Source organism: Bombus terrestris, chromosome 3 (genome assembly GCF_910591885.1).
Source record: "Bombus terrestris chromosome 3, iyBomTerr1.2, whole genome shotgun sequence".
Lineage (NCBI taxonomy): Eukaryota > Metazoa > Arthropoda > Insecta > Hymenoptera > Apidae > Bombus > Bombus terrestris.
In genome coordinates, this window is record NC_063271.1 from 2,937,917 (window position 1) to 2,955,414 (window position 17,498).

Sequence of the window (17,498 nt, forward strand, 5' to 3'; positions counted from 1 at the left end):
GCAAAGAATATTAAAAAGCGCATGGACAGACGTCGTTCGCTTTCTTAATCTTAACGACAGATCATCGTTCTGAAATTATTTTTTCAAGCAGATACGAGCGTTCTCTGTTCTTTGTCGCGGTCAAGCGTGATAAAATACTGGACTGTTTATCGTGGCTGCGTTCCGACTGTCACATTATTAGCGAGTGTACGGCTGCGTGACTCTGACAATCAGAGCAGAATGAGATCTAAAATTCGCAATCTCACGAATGAATCCACTCGAGTCCGCTTAATTACGACACTGCGATCGCTAGCCTCCGACGTTCGCAACAATCAGCTGCAGATGTGCAACTTTCGGAATTCTCGGTTACATACGCAAATCAAACCGCATGACAAGCGTATATCAGAGAAAGTAAAACGCAGCAGGTAAAACGGAAATAGGAAAGAGCGTGGCCTAATTTAAATATCTTTCCAGAGTTTAGTTAAACCTATCGCATATCTACGCGCTAATCGATTTTATTTGTCTCGGTCGCCTACTTATTTGCCGCACCGTGTATTTTCACCTAAATCCTCGTTGCGTTATTCGCGTTAATATCGCGTTCTCGCTAGATTCAACTAGAACCAAACACACGATTTACATTTATTAAACACGACATAGTAGCACGTCAGAAAAATTTACTTACAATTGTCGACGAGAATTGATCGTAAAATTCATCCAAATAAATAAAAGAAAATATGTTCTCTGCACAGATTAAACCAGAGCAGTCTATGAAAATAGACCAGGTTCAATGGGAATACCGGAAATTGCATTCAACGCCAGAAACAACAGACGTTTCTACCGTAGCAAAACGATACTCAGCGCCGGTGTTCTTTGTCTCTGACTGACGTTGACTCATACTATAGCCTACAATGAGAACAAGACGTGCGTGCACGGCAAAGGAAATCTGTTGTGCATTCACCGCGATAATAATTGATAGGTGTTGGACGAGGATGGAATCGAGAGCGGCTAAATGGAATCGATTCAACGACGGGATAAATGGTTGATCAAACGAGATTTATAGCGATTGGAATCTAATTCGAGAATACTTTGGTTCATTCGGTAGATTCGTCATTTACGGGTCAATTGGATCACGCGTAAAGCGGTATGTCAATGTTTAGAATTGGAATTTTTTAGGTCGTGAGAAATATTCGTGGAACGCCAGCTGATACATTGACACGATGATACATATTTGTGGCCACGCATCCGTGCTAAACGTAACGACACTTCCACGCCTGTGGTTACGGGTTAAACCAGCCTCTTATTCGGAAAATCCTCGAATTCGCGGAACCACGATAATGTAAATGTCGTTTTCTTCGACTTTTACTTCGTGCAAGTTACACGCGGTGCGGAAGTTACTCAAGCACTAAAGTCTTTCGGCCGAACCGAATTTCCCAACTAGTTTCGCTTAGAAAAGAAAATGCGATCCACTACTCTCGCCATCGAGTCTACAATACGGTAAAACTTGGTTTATCGCCACGAAATTTTAATTACGTAATGCTCGATCGAACGAACGCCTACTAATTAAATCCGCTTATCCGAGAAATCTTGGCGAAGAGAATTAACGAATCCCTATTATATCAATCGTTTCTCCACTGATAAATTCCAGCAAATTGAGTTCTATTCTACGCGAAACAAAATTAACATTTTCTCGCGATAGAAATTACGATCCGATCGAACGCAAGCAACGTTGGATTAGTCACCATGATTGATACTATCCATGGTAAAAATGTTATGGACAAGGGCAATCAAAGCGATATACCGACGAGATAAAGCAAAAGTACTTTCATCTATTTCCTATTCGTGGCTGTTAGAACGCGGGACTTGATAAACGAGAAGGCGCGTAATTAACAGGAATCGACCACGAACGATCGCGCGCTGGCTATTTTCAACGCGTTCTATGTTAAACGCGAGGATATGCGGCCAATTCGAGCGCCACTTTCTCCGTTTCATTAGAAGAACCGCGTTGGTTTCGTCAGCGCCGGGATCGATCGTCGCCTTGGTCCCTCGATCTTCGAAGTCGAAAGTGAATTTCGCGCTACACCAAGTGTCAGTGACCTTTAAACGGGTGCTCACGTGTCGATCGAGCTAAACGAGGTTCGTGATGCCACCGGTGACCGGTGTACATACCATTGGCCATAAATTCGGTGTCATGAGACATTTTATGGCGTAGTAACTGTAATTGGTCGAAGAAAGTGACTCGTTCGAAGCTCGATCGTATGTACGAAGTACTTTACTTTCGTTTATAGACCGGTTCATCTTACGAAGTATAATTGGAGCGGGATTATAGTCGACAATGTTTGAAAGAAGTTGTTAAGGCGGAGAATTCAAGGTCTTGCTTTAATAGCGTTTCATTCGCTGGCCGAGTAAATATATTGGTGCATTTTCTAGTCACGTAGTTAAATTGTTATGAAACTTTCCTTTGCTTTTTTTTTCTATATAAACGTAAAAAGAAAGAAACTTTCTAAGAGATATTACGGTTCGAACGCAGCGAAATCTTACAAAGCGATTTATTCGATTCATCGTCCCGTCTTACGACGATTTTTCCAAAAATCTTCTCGACTATCCTCGTTTTCTTTGCATCAAATTCCATAGAATCGTTAATCGCTACTGTTAAAAAGAATTTAAGAAAAATGTGACAGAATCGTAAAATTTCTATTAAGACGTTGTTAAAGGTCCTTCTATTTGTACTAGAATCGCGCTCCGAAAGCTCTTAGAGTTTACGATCCAACAAAAATCATTCTCACGTGTAATAAAATAACGGACACGAGTTTCTACCCTGACTAACGTGGAAAGTCATCTAATCCCCGGATGTTTGGCCGTTAATTATTTCTGATTCGACAAGGTAATCGCACGAAGTTGCACGGAGAAAGCGATGCATAAAATCTACATCTGTATAATGGGAAATGGCGCTGATTCAATCAGTCTCGTTTCCAGACCGATTATACCCGGTCTCGTTCGATTTATATAATAAATTACCATACAATTTCCCAAAGTAATCAGCTAGCACGGCGCAAACAACGGCCGTCTAACGTAGCGATATTTCAAGATACGCGATGGAGGCCATGAACGAGCGAAAAGATCACGAAGGGGCTAAAATTATTTATCGGTGGTTCGATACGTTTTTCTTGTCACCGACGAACGAGTCGACGAAAGTCGTTTTTCTTTCGAAAGATTTTCTAACACTCGCAATCGCGTCCCTCTTATATAACGCGATGACCATTGAAATCGAATAGCCGAGCCTGCTATGGTATTGTAAAACGACGATTTAATTGCAACGTTCGTTTGGCGAAGAACGCAACGACGTGTAAATCTTTCGGCGATAAAAGAGAAACGAAAAAAGAAAAGAAAGAAAATGAAAAGATTGTAAATGTATGAAAAGAGGATTGTAGAGAGGAGAGCGTTATGTCGACGGTTTAACGAGACAACGGAAAGAGTTATTTCTTCCGTAGGGATCAGGACTACAAATTATCCGACGATTACGTCGTAAATCCCAGGAAACGCGTCTAAAGACGCGAGATCGTTCGATCAACGGCGAAAACACTTGTCTACGCCGTATTAGCATTTAATCAGGGTTTTCTGTTTATAGGTAAACGGCACGAAAGCTCGTTTGAAATAACAGTTATCCGCACGATGCAACCGTGGCTACATGTTACGCGTGCACGTGCGACTACTTTGTGCAATCAGCTAGACGTATGTCCAGGTAAAAATTGAAAAATTATCATTCCGGTCTAAACGATCGGTATCTAGTTCTAGCAATCGGTAGTTGGAACTGCATTATGTCGTCAGCAACATAGATATACACGATATAGATACACCCGCGTTCAAAAGTACGAGGACATGTAGATCTTTCATCGTATTTTATTCCGAAATGCAAATTATCACTAAAGTGTGTCGCGAAAGTTTCTAAAAATTATTTGTTACAGCTACGAGAGGATTGGTAGGAAAGCAAAAAAAATAGAGTTCAAGTTGCGCGCTGTAAAGTTTAAAAAATATATCTCAAAACGGGAAATATTTAGAAAAAATTGTAGAAGAAAAAGGCGAATACATTAACGGCTAGAATATCCAAAATGAACATCGTAAAGCAAATGTATTAAACGAAAAGAAATTTCCTAGGGAAAATTTTGATAAAACATAGTGAAATTCGTCCGAGTTCGATTTGATAACCTTATACGCGCATTTTCCGTGATCGAGAAAATGTCACGCCTTTGACACGTTACGTGTCGTACGTGTAACGCGTTAAAAGATGAAACCACTGATACTCGGTTCGTACCTATTTGTTTCCACCTACGCGTTCTGTCGAACACAACTTCCGATATCGCGATCGATCGCGAGATCGATACATCGCGAACGTGAACCGCTCGTAAAAGTTCGAACGGGGACAAAGTGCATTTTGTTCACCGGTAGAAAGTGCTGCTATCGATCACGTTGCGCACTTTCTTTCTTACGACGATTACGTGTAGAAGTCGGCGGAGTTCAAGGAACGCCATCGTGCATACGTATATAACGACGCCTTCACTTTTCTTTTCGCGAGCTCGACGTACGCACGTGCAAACAACCATATACTATACATATATTAAAGATTACTCGGAAGCTGAGAATATTTCTCATCCTATACGATAGAGAACCGTGATACAAAATAGAAAAGAGGAAACAATGATTATTCGAAGAAGCATGTAAAGATTCCGATCTTTGTTACGAGCTAGACCGTCGAAGAATGGAGGGAAAAGCGGTTGTGAATCAAAGGTTGCTGCTTCATATATATAGCAATTCATCGTTAACCGACCATCGAGCGTAAACGAGGTACAAATACGTAATAACGCATTTATTTACGTTAGATAGATAATGCTAGAGCAAAATTCACTAATAACGTTACTTTAATCGTACAAAAGAACCAAAAACTTACTCCACAAAGTCGGTTCCAAGAAGTAAAGAGGATAACAATGTCCAATTAACGAAACAAAATTCCAGCCATTTATCGCTACACCGTCGTATCTTATTTCCTATAGCCTGTAGGCTCTGTTAATCGGAATGTTGTAAATACACGATCGGACCAAAATCCAAACATTCGTTAATTCTTCCGGAAATAATTAAGCGTGTCCTGTATATCGTATATATTAAGTTCTATAATAAACGTTACTCGCCGACTGTATATCGTAGCAACGAAAGTTATCGAAATAGTATGTACAATTTACACACAAAGAGAAAGAGGCAAGAGCAAACGTGTACGAACACGCGAGAGAATGACGTGCAACGTTTCTATAGACCGCTTAAATACCGAAGGTAACGCCTTTTACTCCTGTATAGAATGTACGCCACCTTGTAGTTGGTGCATGGTGTACGTGTTGGTACATTAATCGTTCAAACCCTAAGCTACACAGAGAGTTTCGATTTCTACCACGGAATCCGCGTTGCTCGAATATAGGTTCGAGCTTTTCCACGATGTTACGGCGGAGATACGCGACACAGTTCGAAACAATCGGGTCTCAACGCGATACAGTCGAATCGATCCGATCGTTCACGAACTCTTCGCTAAAATATCGCACCGAATGGATCGACGCGTGTGACTCGCAAACCAAATACCAACGACCAACGTATTCAACTTCGAATTCGTAATCACGGAGCTAAAACGACGGGATCGTTTTATTTCGAATAAGAGAAAAAAATCTGCCTTTTCGTTCCTCGTGCCACCTATGGGCGAAATCTATTTTATGCTTTCTTCTCTTATAACGGTTAAACTATGATTAATCGAGTTGTCCGGAATCCATATTGATCAACTTCATAAATTGAAAATATCAAAAAGACGACGATGTTGCAAACACTATTCTGAAAAGTTCCATTATAAAATTTATTGCTTTTGTTTGTACCATCTTCTTACGATAGAGAAACTTATAAAAATAAATCGTTTATTTTTTGAGAATTGAAAATTAATCATATAACCAATAAACACGAGGAATTTGCGAAAAGTAGAGTCGATCGATTTGACTTTTAATAAACTCAGCTGCAACTTTTTGCACGCTAGCGAGAGCTCTCATTTTTAACGGTAAATAAATAAATAGATTAAAATAGAATTTACTCACGGTGAGGTGTGTCTTGTCAGGCGCAATCGCCGTGATCTCGACTGGCCTTGGTTCAGGTGGATTCGCTTTGCTAAGAATGGCAGCTGGCATTTTCGCGACCAGAGATAGCCTCCTGGTGAGCCGTCTACCTAATTCCGCGCGTCGTCGCACCCTAACACGGGGACCGGTACCTTTGTAGCCTCCGAATTCCATCCTGAGAAACGTGTATCCTCCTTCCTTATCCCCGTGTTCTCATGGAGGCAAACGGTCGCATCTCGTGTGTCACGTGGCCGCACAGATTACACGATCAAAACTCGACGAAAGTCTATCTGCGAGTCATCAAAACTCTTTACTATAGTATACGATCGAGAATTGCGCGTACAATACGTAGGAATCTTTCGATCGTCCATGTCCCTGGACTAAAAATTTCGTTTACCGTGTCTCCTCCCAGCGTCAACAAACGCATCCTTCGCGAGTCATAAACACTAACGAGTCAATCCACCGTTTACCTGTTTATTTTCAAAGATATTTTGCACACGCGTCGTCCATGTGAAATCGTCAACACGAACGCTCGTTCTGTTCGAACAGTTGTTGTTAACGGACTTCGCGGATTCGATTTGATCAACTGCGACGTTCAATTCGATTCAACTCGATTCGATATGATTCGATCGAAGCCAAAGATCACTCCCGGGAGTCTCGTCACTCTTCCAAATGAAAATGGGTCGTTGACGTATCGGTTTTTTCGAACGCGTTCAAAAACGCACAAGGGTTATACTGGTTTTAGACCAACGGTTGTCCGTAGTGGATTACACGCACGACGTAAACACTTGCTCGGATGCTGGAGGGCCGCTTTCAGTCGCGTGCACACACACCTTTACGTTTACTACCCAACATCTCTCATACTGACTACGTACACACATGCATCCTAGGCTCACATACGTATATACACCGTGGTGGAACGAGACGAAGAGAGACACAGTATGGTGCGCGCGTGCACCAGGAGATTCGATGGTATTCGAAAAGCAAAGCACGAGGTGCGGAAAAGAGAGCAGCCGGTTCTTGCTGGCGCTCGGTCTGCCTGGCGCGCTTCGACTGAAATTGAATCGCAGCAACCTCCTACCACGCGGCCCGTCACACTGCCGGCCTTCCTAACCGTCGTGCCTTCTCGTCACTCTCGTCGTGTCTTCGCTTCTACCCTACTGAACAAATCCGCGTAAACAAAACGCATTTCAAAACCAGTAACCCGCGCGCACGCTCCACGATCGAACACTGATGTAACCGATGCGCGCGCGATCAATCTCAACCAATCTAACCAACCGTTAGACCAATCAAAGCTACCATATTAGAGGCACTCCACCAATTACAGGACATTTTTTATCAGCCAATCGACGATGTCGTTGTTTTGCATTTTCAAATTCCTTTTCTATATTATTCATATATCGAAGTTTTCTAATCGATAGAAACGTAAAAGAATTGAGATTCTTATTATCGATTAGTACATTGAAATGAAATAACGGATTACTGAATTAAAATCAAATGATTATGGAAATTGATATTGTTATGAATATAATTGAAGAGATATAGCCTAAATGAATATTTGCTATATGTTTTAGATATTATAATCAATATACCAATTAATAATAGGTTATAGAACTTTTTTACATTACATTTTGTACATTATTATCGAACTTGTTATTCTCATACTAGAAAAATACTACTGAAATACTAATAACTTGTAGCATATGACATAGAATTTCATTAATACTAATAATTTAATTGTGCAAAAGAGCTCGGTATGTACTTCGATTTAAATGTTTTGTACGTAATTGTATATTTGACATCCGTAGATATTGGATTATACGAGTTTTGATACAGCTTGCGCATATGAAAGATAATTTTTGTTTAATGAAATCCCAAATTCCAGTCGACATATTTTCTCTTAATTAGTTTATCGTATCTTCGAAGATACGAGCAATGAAATTTTCGAAAGTCAGTAATTCTTGAAGGCCGATGTAACAATCGATAATGCGCATATCGATTACGAAACTCGTACCCTGTAGTATTTATGAAGCGATCGATCAACACGCTCGAGGACAAATCGAATTCGACGATCTGTAGGAATTGACGTACGTCTGTTATAGGACGTAGGACTAAAGAATAATTTTCGAATACACGGATGCCATTGCTATTGTGACGTACTTGGATGCTCGATGATATTAAAGATCGGAATACTCGGCGATGTGCACGATTGTCATTGACGAGAGAAATCAAAGAAAAGCAATCGATTACAATTGGCACGATTAAAGCGTATTTACGCTTGTTGCGATCGTAGTAGCTCGAACGGTGCACAGTCGCCATTGCTATATATTCTTGTTCGTGGTAAATAAATTCTTTAGCCTATAAATAACAAAAGCCTATAAGGAAGCTCATTTCTGTGTAAGTTTAGTCGTGCCAACCGTTCTAATGCGTTACGTAATAGGCTGATTCGCAATTAACTAAATATTTAGACCCCCGGTATATTATCGTCTCTTTAAATGTATAAATTATACGCTAGCGTGCAATGAATTCAATCTGAAGCAAAGATCACGCATAGTAACGATGATTTCTGTGTCTCTGGTGCTTAAGAAGTAATTCCCAAGACCAAGTATAAAAATAAAAAGTATCGTTATCTCGATTAATCTTATTATTAGAATTGCAAGCCTAATTGGTCGAAAGTCAGGGGAAATCTCATGAACGACTAAATAGAAGAATTATCCAATATGAAGTGAAGCGCGTTTACATTCACGTTTCTGCACAATCGAGCAAAGCGGAAGGAAAGCAGGACCGTTTCATCCTTGACTTTTCTCTTGCATCCCTACCACCAATTTATCCGACGTACAAAATTTCTCGACTACCACGAAAATCATAAGCGCGACGACCATGAAATCCAATGCAACGCTGCAAAACAAGCTTGCTAAGCAGAACGAGATTAGCCGTCAAAGGTTGGCGCAAGAAGTTGCGAAACTTGAGAAGGTGGAGAAGTCGGATTTGAGAATGATAGAAACTGCGAGGCATCGGTTTCGATCGCGTCACAAGAACCTGGAAACACGGCAGCCCTCCTTTGGATCAAACGTAAGATCTCTCGAAAAATGCGTATAAAAACGCTAACCAAGGATGCGCACGGTTTTATTTTCGTTTCTAATAGATGATTTTACGTTACACTGTCTCTAAAGCTGACGAAAGTATTCGTTTCAGATTTCATCATGGTAATTGTCATCATGTAAATCACATGTTCAGAATATATTTCTGAACATGCAAGTGTTCGAATACTTTCGTGAGTCTATACAGTGCTTGAAATAACGTTAATTGCAGGATTTCGATTGCAACGTTTTACTATTCGACTAGAGATTAGATTTCTCTAGATTAAAGATCAGCAACGTGTATTCTGACAATTACGCGACAAGTACGATCAGCGGATACGCGGTTCATCATTTGATCTTCCGATCTAATTGCGAGCACAGTAATTGACGCGCAGGCTATTAATGTGCGCATGTACGAAACTCATAATCCCGGCTTTTGCTACCATTGCACGGGCGCCATAAAAAAAGGTGGCCAGACGATAGAACAGGAGCAGGCATCGAAAGATTCCTACGAGTTCGTCCGTTCGATAGTATTCACCAGAGGCGAGGTAGATCCTGATAAAATTCTTTGTCTCCATCTACTTTCCGCTCACAGTACTAAGTGGAAAGGCAACGACGACACCACCATCAGACCTGTTACACCTTTAATGGAAAAAGGTATAATTCTGTGAATTTGTATCCTTAAAGCTAAGAACAAGTATTTATGAATCTTACTTACTTGTCTATTTCTGAATCTTTGAAGCTAAGAACAAACACTTTTCTGGCGCATGGAACAACGTCATACCCTGTTACGTGGTGGATACTCAAGTAATCTCATCAGACACGAAGCTGCACGAAGATCCACGAAAGAAGATTTTAGATGATCAGGCGATTTACGAGTTCGAGGAGAAATATAAACAATATATGAAGAACGACGCTGATTTTGAGAGAGCTTTATCGTCCAATGCTAAACACACGCAGAGAATAATGTTACAGGGCATTGATAAGATGCCCGCGATTTCACCTCACGTCTACTCTTTACTTGGAGCCTCGCATGAGCTGCGGATTAAACAAGCTCTTGCCGAAGGTATAGTCAGGAGAAGACACGCTGGACCTAATACAGAATTGAACAAATTGGATGAGAATAGTTTGTCTTTTCGTCTCGATGACGATGACGATCTTTCCAGTAGAACAACCACGAATTTATCGACTAGAAATTGGATTGCGAAATCGTACAGTCCCTCGAGAAGATCTCCGATTGGATCATCGTTTAAAATCAATCGTGAAATTACTATGTTAAAGCCGAGACGGAAAAAGAATCACGATGCCATGCCTAAAGATCTTATTGCTATAAAATCTAGTATCAGAGCGATGAAAGAAGCATCTTCGAAAACTTCTAGCACCAAATCTCCTTTTCACAGCATGTTTGGCAGTCGACAATCAGCGAATTCTCTCGTCTCAGCCACATTAAATCCAGAGATGACAACTAAAAAATATAGAAAATGTATTTATCTGAACGCACCTGTTAAATGCATCGAACTTAGAAACAAAGAATATCAAATCGTACCGATTCTTGTGAATTATCAGCTGCAAGCGTTGGTGCAGACGGTGTTTGGGGTTCTTGAACGTGTGAATCCTGAAAAATCAATGAAAATAATCGATACTGCGAGAGATATGGGAGAGATAAATAAGATGTTATCACGTCCAGAAATACAAAATTTTATACAATATCTGTTGGGTCAATCGTTGGTCTCGTCCCCAGAAAGTTTCGTAGTTTCAGTAGCAACAATGGCGAATGAGATAGATCTTCGATTCGAAGGAATTCTAGAAAAGGAGATAATCGCGTTGACTCTAGAAATGCCGTCGCTTCCATCTCTGGATGCTCTGATTACCGAGATACGAAATAACATTTTTCTCGATAATACAAAAAAGAAATGCGAACCAAGTAGAAATACCGGTACGACATCTTCGAATCCAAATAGAGGAAAAATTGGAAAGAAAAGAGGTGCGAACATAACAAACCTGAAAAATTATCCTAACTGGAATAAGTGTAAAGATTGCAGCAAAGATGCGTTCGCACATAACAAGTCGAAAGAAGATAATATTATGCAACTCTCGGAGACAAAGTGTGGAAACAGCCTGAGGAAAACATCGAAGATAAAAGCGGCCGACCAACCGAGAGTTTCAGGAAATGTTCTCGCCAAACGTACTTCGAATTCCAAAGTAAGGTCTCCGTAGAGAAAAAAGGCAAAGAGAGAAAAAATGATTGCAACGGCATTTCGAACTCTGAAATATTCAAAAGGAAGAGATCTGATAACAAATATTTTTCCTATTCCATGTGGTTGCAGTCTTGGAAGAGTGCCCAGGATCTTGGCCATTTAGACGCAAATCATGTAATATTGCGAAGAATGACGAACACTCAGAGAATCTTAGTAGGACAGATGTGTGCCTCTCTCAAGACCAAGAGAATTAATAATCAAGGTCTTATCCGGTTTAAATTAATATCGTAGAATATTGTGACATCTATAATTTATTTCTCGATTTTTATGTAGGTCTAATTGATGAGAGCGTGCCTCTTGCTGCACTAATTGCTCCAGTCCTTTCGCGCAATAGCATTAAAGTCTTGACACAAGGTACAGTATTTTCAAACTGGAATACCACAGATGAAGAAGAAATAGAGGATAACATTGTAGTTCCGGATAAGTTGACTGGCCCTTTGCTTGCAAAAGTTAGTATTTAAATATATTCCTTTACATATAACAAAAAAATAATAATATCGAAGAATGATAAATTACTAAGCTTATTTTTTTCAGATACGACAAAATGTAGGAGAAAATGAAACAAAACGACGTTTGGAAAGTTTTCTAAAAAATGAAATCGTATAAATTAAATAAATAAAATTAATCATTTTATTCACTTACATACATTTTGTATCAAAAAATTGCGAATATTTACCGATTGCTAATAGAATTCGTACTTGTTTACGAATATAGCAAGTAGATGGCACAAAAGTTGTTCGTGCAGTTCGTAGGCGACATAAATTTAAAATTACAAATAAATGGAAAATGTGGGATACGCTTCTTTTTAATTCATTAAACTTGTGTAAAGTATAAAGCAAACTTTTCTATTATAAATAAAATGATAAAATTGTCGTGAACTATAACATTTTGTGGGAAGTGCTATAAGAGCCATATAAGGTCAGCAATGGAACTTAATACCTACTTATCTAAGATTTCAATAAATAATTTGTATGTTAAATAGGATTTATGAAATATGTAGTTCAATTTTATGTGGTATTTCACTGTTTGCATAAAATGTGACTAATTTCCACAATAAACTGTTAGTGAATACGATTGAATATAATCAGTCAGCTGATCAGCGCCGCGCAGTCGCAGCTGTATTACTGCATAGGCGTAAAAGAACAAGTTTGCTGTTTTAAATGAAGCATAAGTTTACAGCTGTATGTGCACAGTTAAAAAAAGGTGGTTTAAAAGTGAAATATAAAAATTGTATTAGAGTAGAATATTCGATATCTGTTGACTAAACGATCGTTCAGAAAACCAGTGAAGAATTTTATTGCGTTACGCCATGTTCACCGATGTGAGAAAAGTACACCAGATGTATTGCAGAGTTCGTGCAAAATGTCTATGTTAAAAATTTCTTATGAACATCGAAACAATGCTCACATGTTTATTCAAAGTAGCACGACATTTATTTTAACATATAAACCTCAACGCGACAAGTAATTCGTTTAGATAGACAGGGAACGATATGTATGAATGTTACACATGGTTCTTTTTAAACATCTTTTTTTGGATTCTGTAGAAAACCTGTGACGAGATCAACTCGTACTTTTAACTACTTTTTGGGAAATTAATATCAGTTTGTCAATTAATTGACAAACATGTATACATTTAAACCATTTGTGTTCATAAAGCACGAAGCACAGAGTATAGAACGTCCAAAAGCTAGAAGTGGACATAGAATAGTCTGTGATCATAAGAATTTATATTCTTATGGAGGGTTTAATCCCTGTATTCCTGATACTGATCCTGATATGCAAAATGATCAGACATGGATCTCTAGTAAACCACTCTTCAAAGAAGTCTGGAAGTTCAATCTTGTTACACAACAATGGAAACGCTTACCAGGTCAAAATAATATGCCCAATGAGTTGGCATCAAATGCAGTGATTTTAAGGGGCAATGCCTTGATGGTTTATGGTGGAACTGGTGTACCATTTGGTCATAGTTGTAGCAATCATCTGTATGTGTGTAATGTTAATAATGGTAGAATGTACATAGTTCCTGCAAAAGGAGATCTACCTGAACCCCAATATGGACAAGCTTTAATATGTCATGGGTCATATTTATATACCGTCGGTGGTACTACAGGATACGAATATACTTGTGATATTCATAGATTTGATCTTAGGGCTGGTATTTGGGAGACTGTTTATATTTGTTCTGGAAGAGATCAGAGTGAACCTACAGGACGATATAGACATGAATTAGCTTTTGACGGGAAACTTATATATGTTTTGGGAGGAGGAACAGCTACAGAAGCATTTGGTTTTTCGGTATGTATATTTTAATACAATTGTCCAAAATAAATTTTAAATACTTGCATTCAAATTTTTTAAATACAAATTATGTTTAGGAAATCCCTGCTTTTGACGTAGAAACAAATAAATGGATAATATTAAACACATATGGTGATAATGACGATAATACAGTACCAGAACCTAGACGTTGTCATGGATCTGTGCAATATACAAATGAAAAAACAGGTGTCACATCAGTAGTAATCTCTGGAGGATATAATGGAGATCATGTCTTCTCTGATGTTTGGAGATTAGATTTAAATCTGTTACAATGGACATGTTTAAGGAAATGTATACTTCCATGTCCTGTGTATTTTCATTCTGCAGCTCTTACTCCGGAAGGACGCATGTATACATTTGGTGGTATCGTTAAGGAAAATAATAAGGTTGTTATAGCTTTCTTATTTTCTTACTTTAATATATACAGTTTTCTAAATTTTTATGAAAAATCTTATTGCAGGTTGTAAGGACAGATGCAGTTCATTCTGTTTGGTTAACAATTCCTAAATTATCAGAAATATGTTGGCAAGCATTAATTCATTACTATCCAGACTTAAGGCACAAGTCACAGGATGAATTGCTTCACATGGGTATACCCCTAAAATTTGTGCAAAGAATTGATTGGTATGATGCATAATATTTAAGAAACTCTTTTGATATTTGCTACACATTCAAAGCGTTACCACTCCGACCATTGTTACCAGTTACTTATTGCATGAATATTGTAATTGTTGATCATTATTGCCATAATTTATTTACGATATTTTTATAAAAAAAAAAAAGGTACATAGTGTGTTGGGCAATTAATATGACAAATATTATCAATGGATCACTTTCTTCAAATTTACGTATATCGTGTAATATTTTACGTATTGGATGAAATTATGCATTATACATATTAAAAATAGAAGAAAAGTTCTTATAAACATATATTCAGAAATGAATACTAATGTCAAAAGAATTTCAAAATATGTAGGTGTTTAAAACGTATTAGATTGAAATATACTAGAACTAAAGCAAATTCTATTTCTGGAAAGAAGCATTTCAGGACATATGTTTATATAAATTCTTTTTCTTGTTGTGATAAATAGAATTTGCACTTTAAAGTTTTATCTTTATCAAATGCATTTAATACATTTGATATAACGAAGGATATATATAATACTTTTAAAATCTTTTTGTTCCTTCCAAATCTTATTCAGTTATGATTATAAGAAATCTAAGTTCTAGAAATTTGTGGATCTAGAAATTGTAAGTACAATTTTTTATACAAAGTTTTATTTATGGAAACAATTGCAGAATCATATTTTCAAATCATGTTTCTAAATTATTTTTTATAGTATACAACTTATTTTATTATTATTTCCTCATTGAATCGAATTATTCTTTTCGCGTTTTTTACTTGAACTTTTAATAAAGCAGGTTCTCATAGCGAACAAAGAATTGTATTGCATGCTATACAAGGTTGCTGGTAAATATGCTCATTAATTTACTTGTTATATAACATTCACAGCAGATATGCCTATAATACAGCATATAAATTTTCATCTCGAACTATGCATACACACACCTTGTTAAAAAACTATGCTGTTTTTTCTTTATTTGCACTATAAAACGCCTGTCAATAAAATTCACTACATCATTGTATGTATATATAAATATATACATATATATATATATATATATAAGCAATAATTCATATAATATACGTATATCTTGAAGTGAAAAGGGAAGAATAAGGACATGTAAACAAAGACATCGAAAAAATGTTGTCTCACTTTAGCTACGATAGTTATTCAGTTCAATATGTCGAAAAATAAATTTATGTAATACCACAATAGTACCGTGATATATTGATATAATTGTCGTTTGTCACATATTATTTAGTAGATAACATTTTCCTTCTGTTTATAATAAACGATTATTGTTTTGAAGAGATAAATTATATGAATTAATGTAATCTGCAACAGTTAGAAGCAAATTTTATACATTCACATACAGATCAACAGTACAAATAATACACAAATCTTTAGGCAATATAAGTTTATTCTTTCGGATAACACAATTTTATTTAGTTCGACGAAGAAACGAATCCTAAATCTAATTTTTATACGACATAATCGAAATAATTTTATTCGCTACTTCTATTCAGGGAAATTGAATAGCAGAAAGTGCTCCATTGCAAACGACAACCTTTTTACAATGATATTATTGATAAGAATAATTAATTACACAATATGTATTTATTGTCTGTATCATATTACAGATTATTATTTTTTTAATAAATATAAGCTGGCCTGCGGATATGAATAACAAATTAACAGAAATCAGTAACGATATAACTTATACTTTTTAGTAATATTTTAGTGACATTGCAAGCTAAGTTTCAACATTATGAATGGCAGTTGAATTCAAAGTCTAATACCAAAATTCTCATTGTATTGATTCTCATTTGTGTGTTAAGTAAATTATACTTGGACTATGAAGTCTGCATAGAAAAGACGTATCTTAACAATTTCGAAGAGATGTTAGTGATCGAATATCATCGAACATTTAAGATAAAGAAACGAGAAAATTTCTTTAGCAAATTGAAATGACTTTATACAGAAGATTCTTCACTTCCAATTAAAAAAAAAAAAAAAAAACTAAAATATTGCTTCTCTTTCGGCAAAAAAACAATACGATATAGGATGTTGCCTTTCTCTGCGTTCGCAGTTTCTCTGAAGCAGAACTCCATATCAGACGATGTATTTGCGTACCAATTTCGGAGTACAAAATAGCTTAAAAGTTACTTTAAGTACGCAGTGCAGAATGCATCTAATTATTATTAGTAGGCATGACTATTGAAAGAGAACTCGGGGAACAAATGATGGTAAAGAGAAGGATAAATTTCGCGTGAATTTGTATGAAACGCAAAGTAACTCTTGCCTTAAAATTAGATAAGCTAAATGCATTCATATTTGTATGCGATACGTCAATAATTACAATACAGTAAAAAAAAATTCTTATTGACCTTCCATATGAGTGGATCGTATCGGCATGCGAAAAATCACACGAATTATATTTAAGTAGACACAAAGTTGTTTCTCTTCTTATATTGTTCAATTCTCGGTGCTATTTATCTAAATTTAAGGAGACGCGCGCCATAGGCGAACGTATTAGCAAAGATAGATTGTAAATAGGAAATTGAATACAGTCAAGCTGATACCCTTAATCCTGTTTATTTCTCTTCACACACCCTTTATATTATAACTGATGTACTGAAAATGCTTACGAATTTTATGATCAAAAATTTTGTGTAAAAAGAATCTTTTCCCTATAATTTGAAATTGTAAATGTTGTAATTACATATGTAACAGGTGGTTGACAATGCGCAAGTGTATCTGGAAAAGCAATGTAACAAAACACTTTGTAAAAATTATATCGTTATAAACATCGCATATAGCTGAAATATCATACTCTACGACTTCATATTAAACGAAATTACCAAACGAAGTAAGGGTTTTCAGACAGCTGTGCAAAGACTACATTGAAATCTAAATTGGTACATTAACGAAGCAATTAAGATCTCATTTGGCGGTCTGGATGTTAATTCCACTTGTTGCCTTTATCTTATTAATAATGACAGTGAAAGTATCTTATAGTACGCGTGTTTGTTTTCGTGCCTTTAAATACGTGTACACACGTTCACGATGATCGCAAAACGTCAACGATAAGATATAT

The 17,498-nt window shown here is 37.0% G+C and overlaps 3 protein-coding genes across 4 annotated transcripts in view; 2 read left to right on the forward strand and 1 right to left on the reverse strand.

The window, feature by feature from the left end:
* LOC100649165 (rho GTPase-activating protein 20) overlaps window positions 1-7,293 on the reverse strand; it is a 182,380-nt gene extending 175,087 nt beyond the window's left edge. For both annotated transcript variants that reach the window (XM_020868544.2, XM_020868543.2), the window contains exon 1: window positions 6,096-7,293. In XM_020868544.2, the coding sequence (XP_020724203.2) occupies window positions 6,096-6,287 (192 nt within the window). In that variant the 5' untranslated portion in view covers window positions 6,288-7,293. The remainder of the gene's footprint in view (window positions 1-6,095) is intronic.
* A 535-nt stretch (window positions 7,294-7,828) lies between these two features.
* Window positions 7,829-12,244, forward strand: LOC100645588. Its single transcript, XM_048414665.1, has 5 exons — window positions 7,829-9,850; window positions 9,936-11,395; window positions 11,521-11,653; window positions 11,725-11,900; window positions 11,986-12,244. Exons 1-5 carry the CDS (start codon window positions 9,604-9,606, stop codon window positions 12,055-12,057), a joined length of 2,088 nt encoding a protein of 695 aa, XP_048270622.1. The 5' UTR covers window positions 7,829-9,603; the 3' UTR covers window positions 12,058-12,244.
* Window positions 12,245-12,578: 334 nt separating this feature from the next.
* Window positions 12,579-16,989, forward strand: LOC100649049 (kelch domain-containing protein 10 homolog). The gene is made up of 3 exons (XM_003394212.4): window positions 12,579-13,751; window positions 13,832-14,161; window positions 14,236-16,989. The coding sequence occupies exons 1-3, from the start codon at window positions 13,077-13,079 to the stop codon at window positions 14,410-14,412; spliced, it is 1,182 nt and encodes a 393-aa protein (XP_003394260.1). The 5' UTR covers window positions 12,579-13,076; the 3' UTR covers window positions 14,413-16,989.
* The last annotated feature ends 509 nt before the right edge of the window (window positions 16,990-17,498 follow it).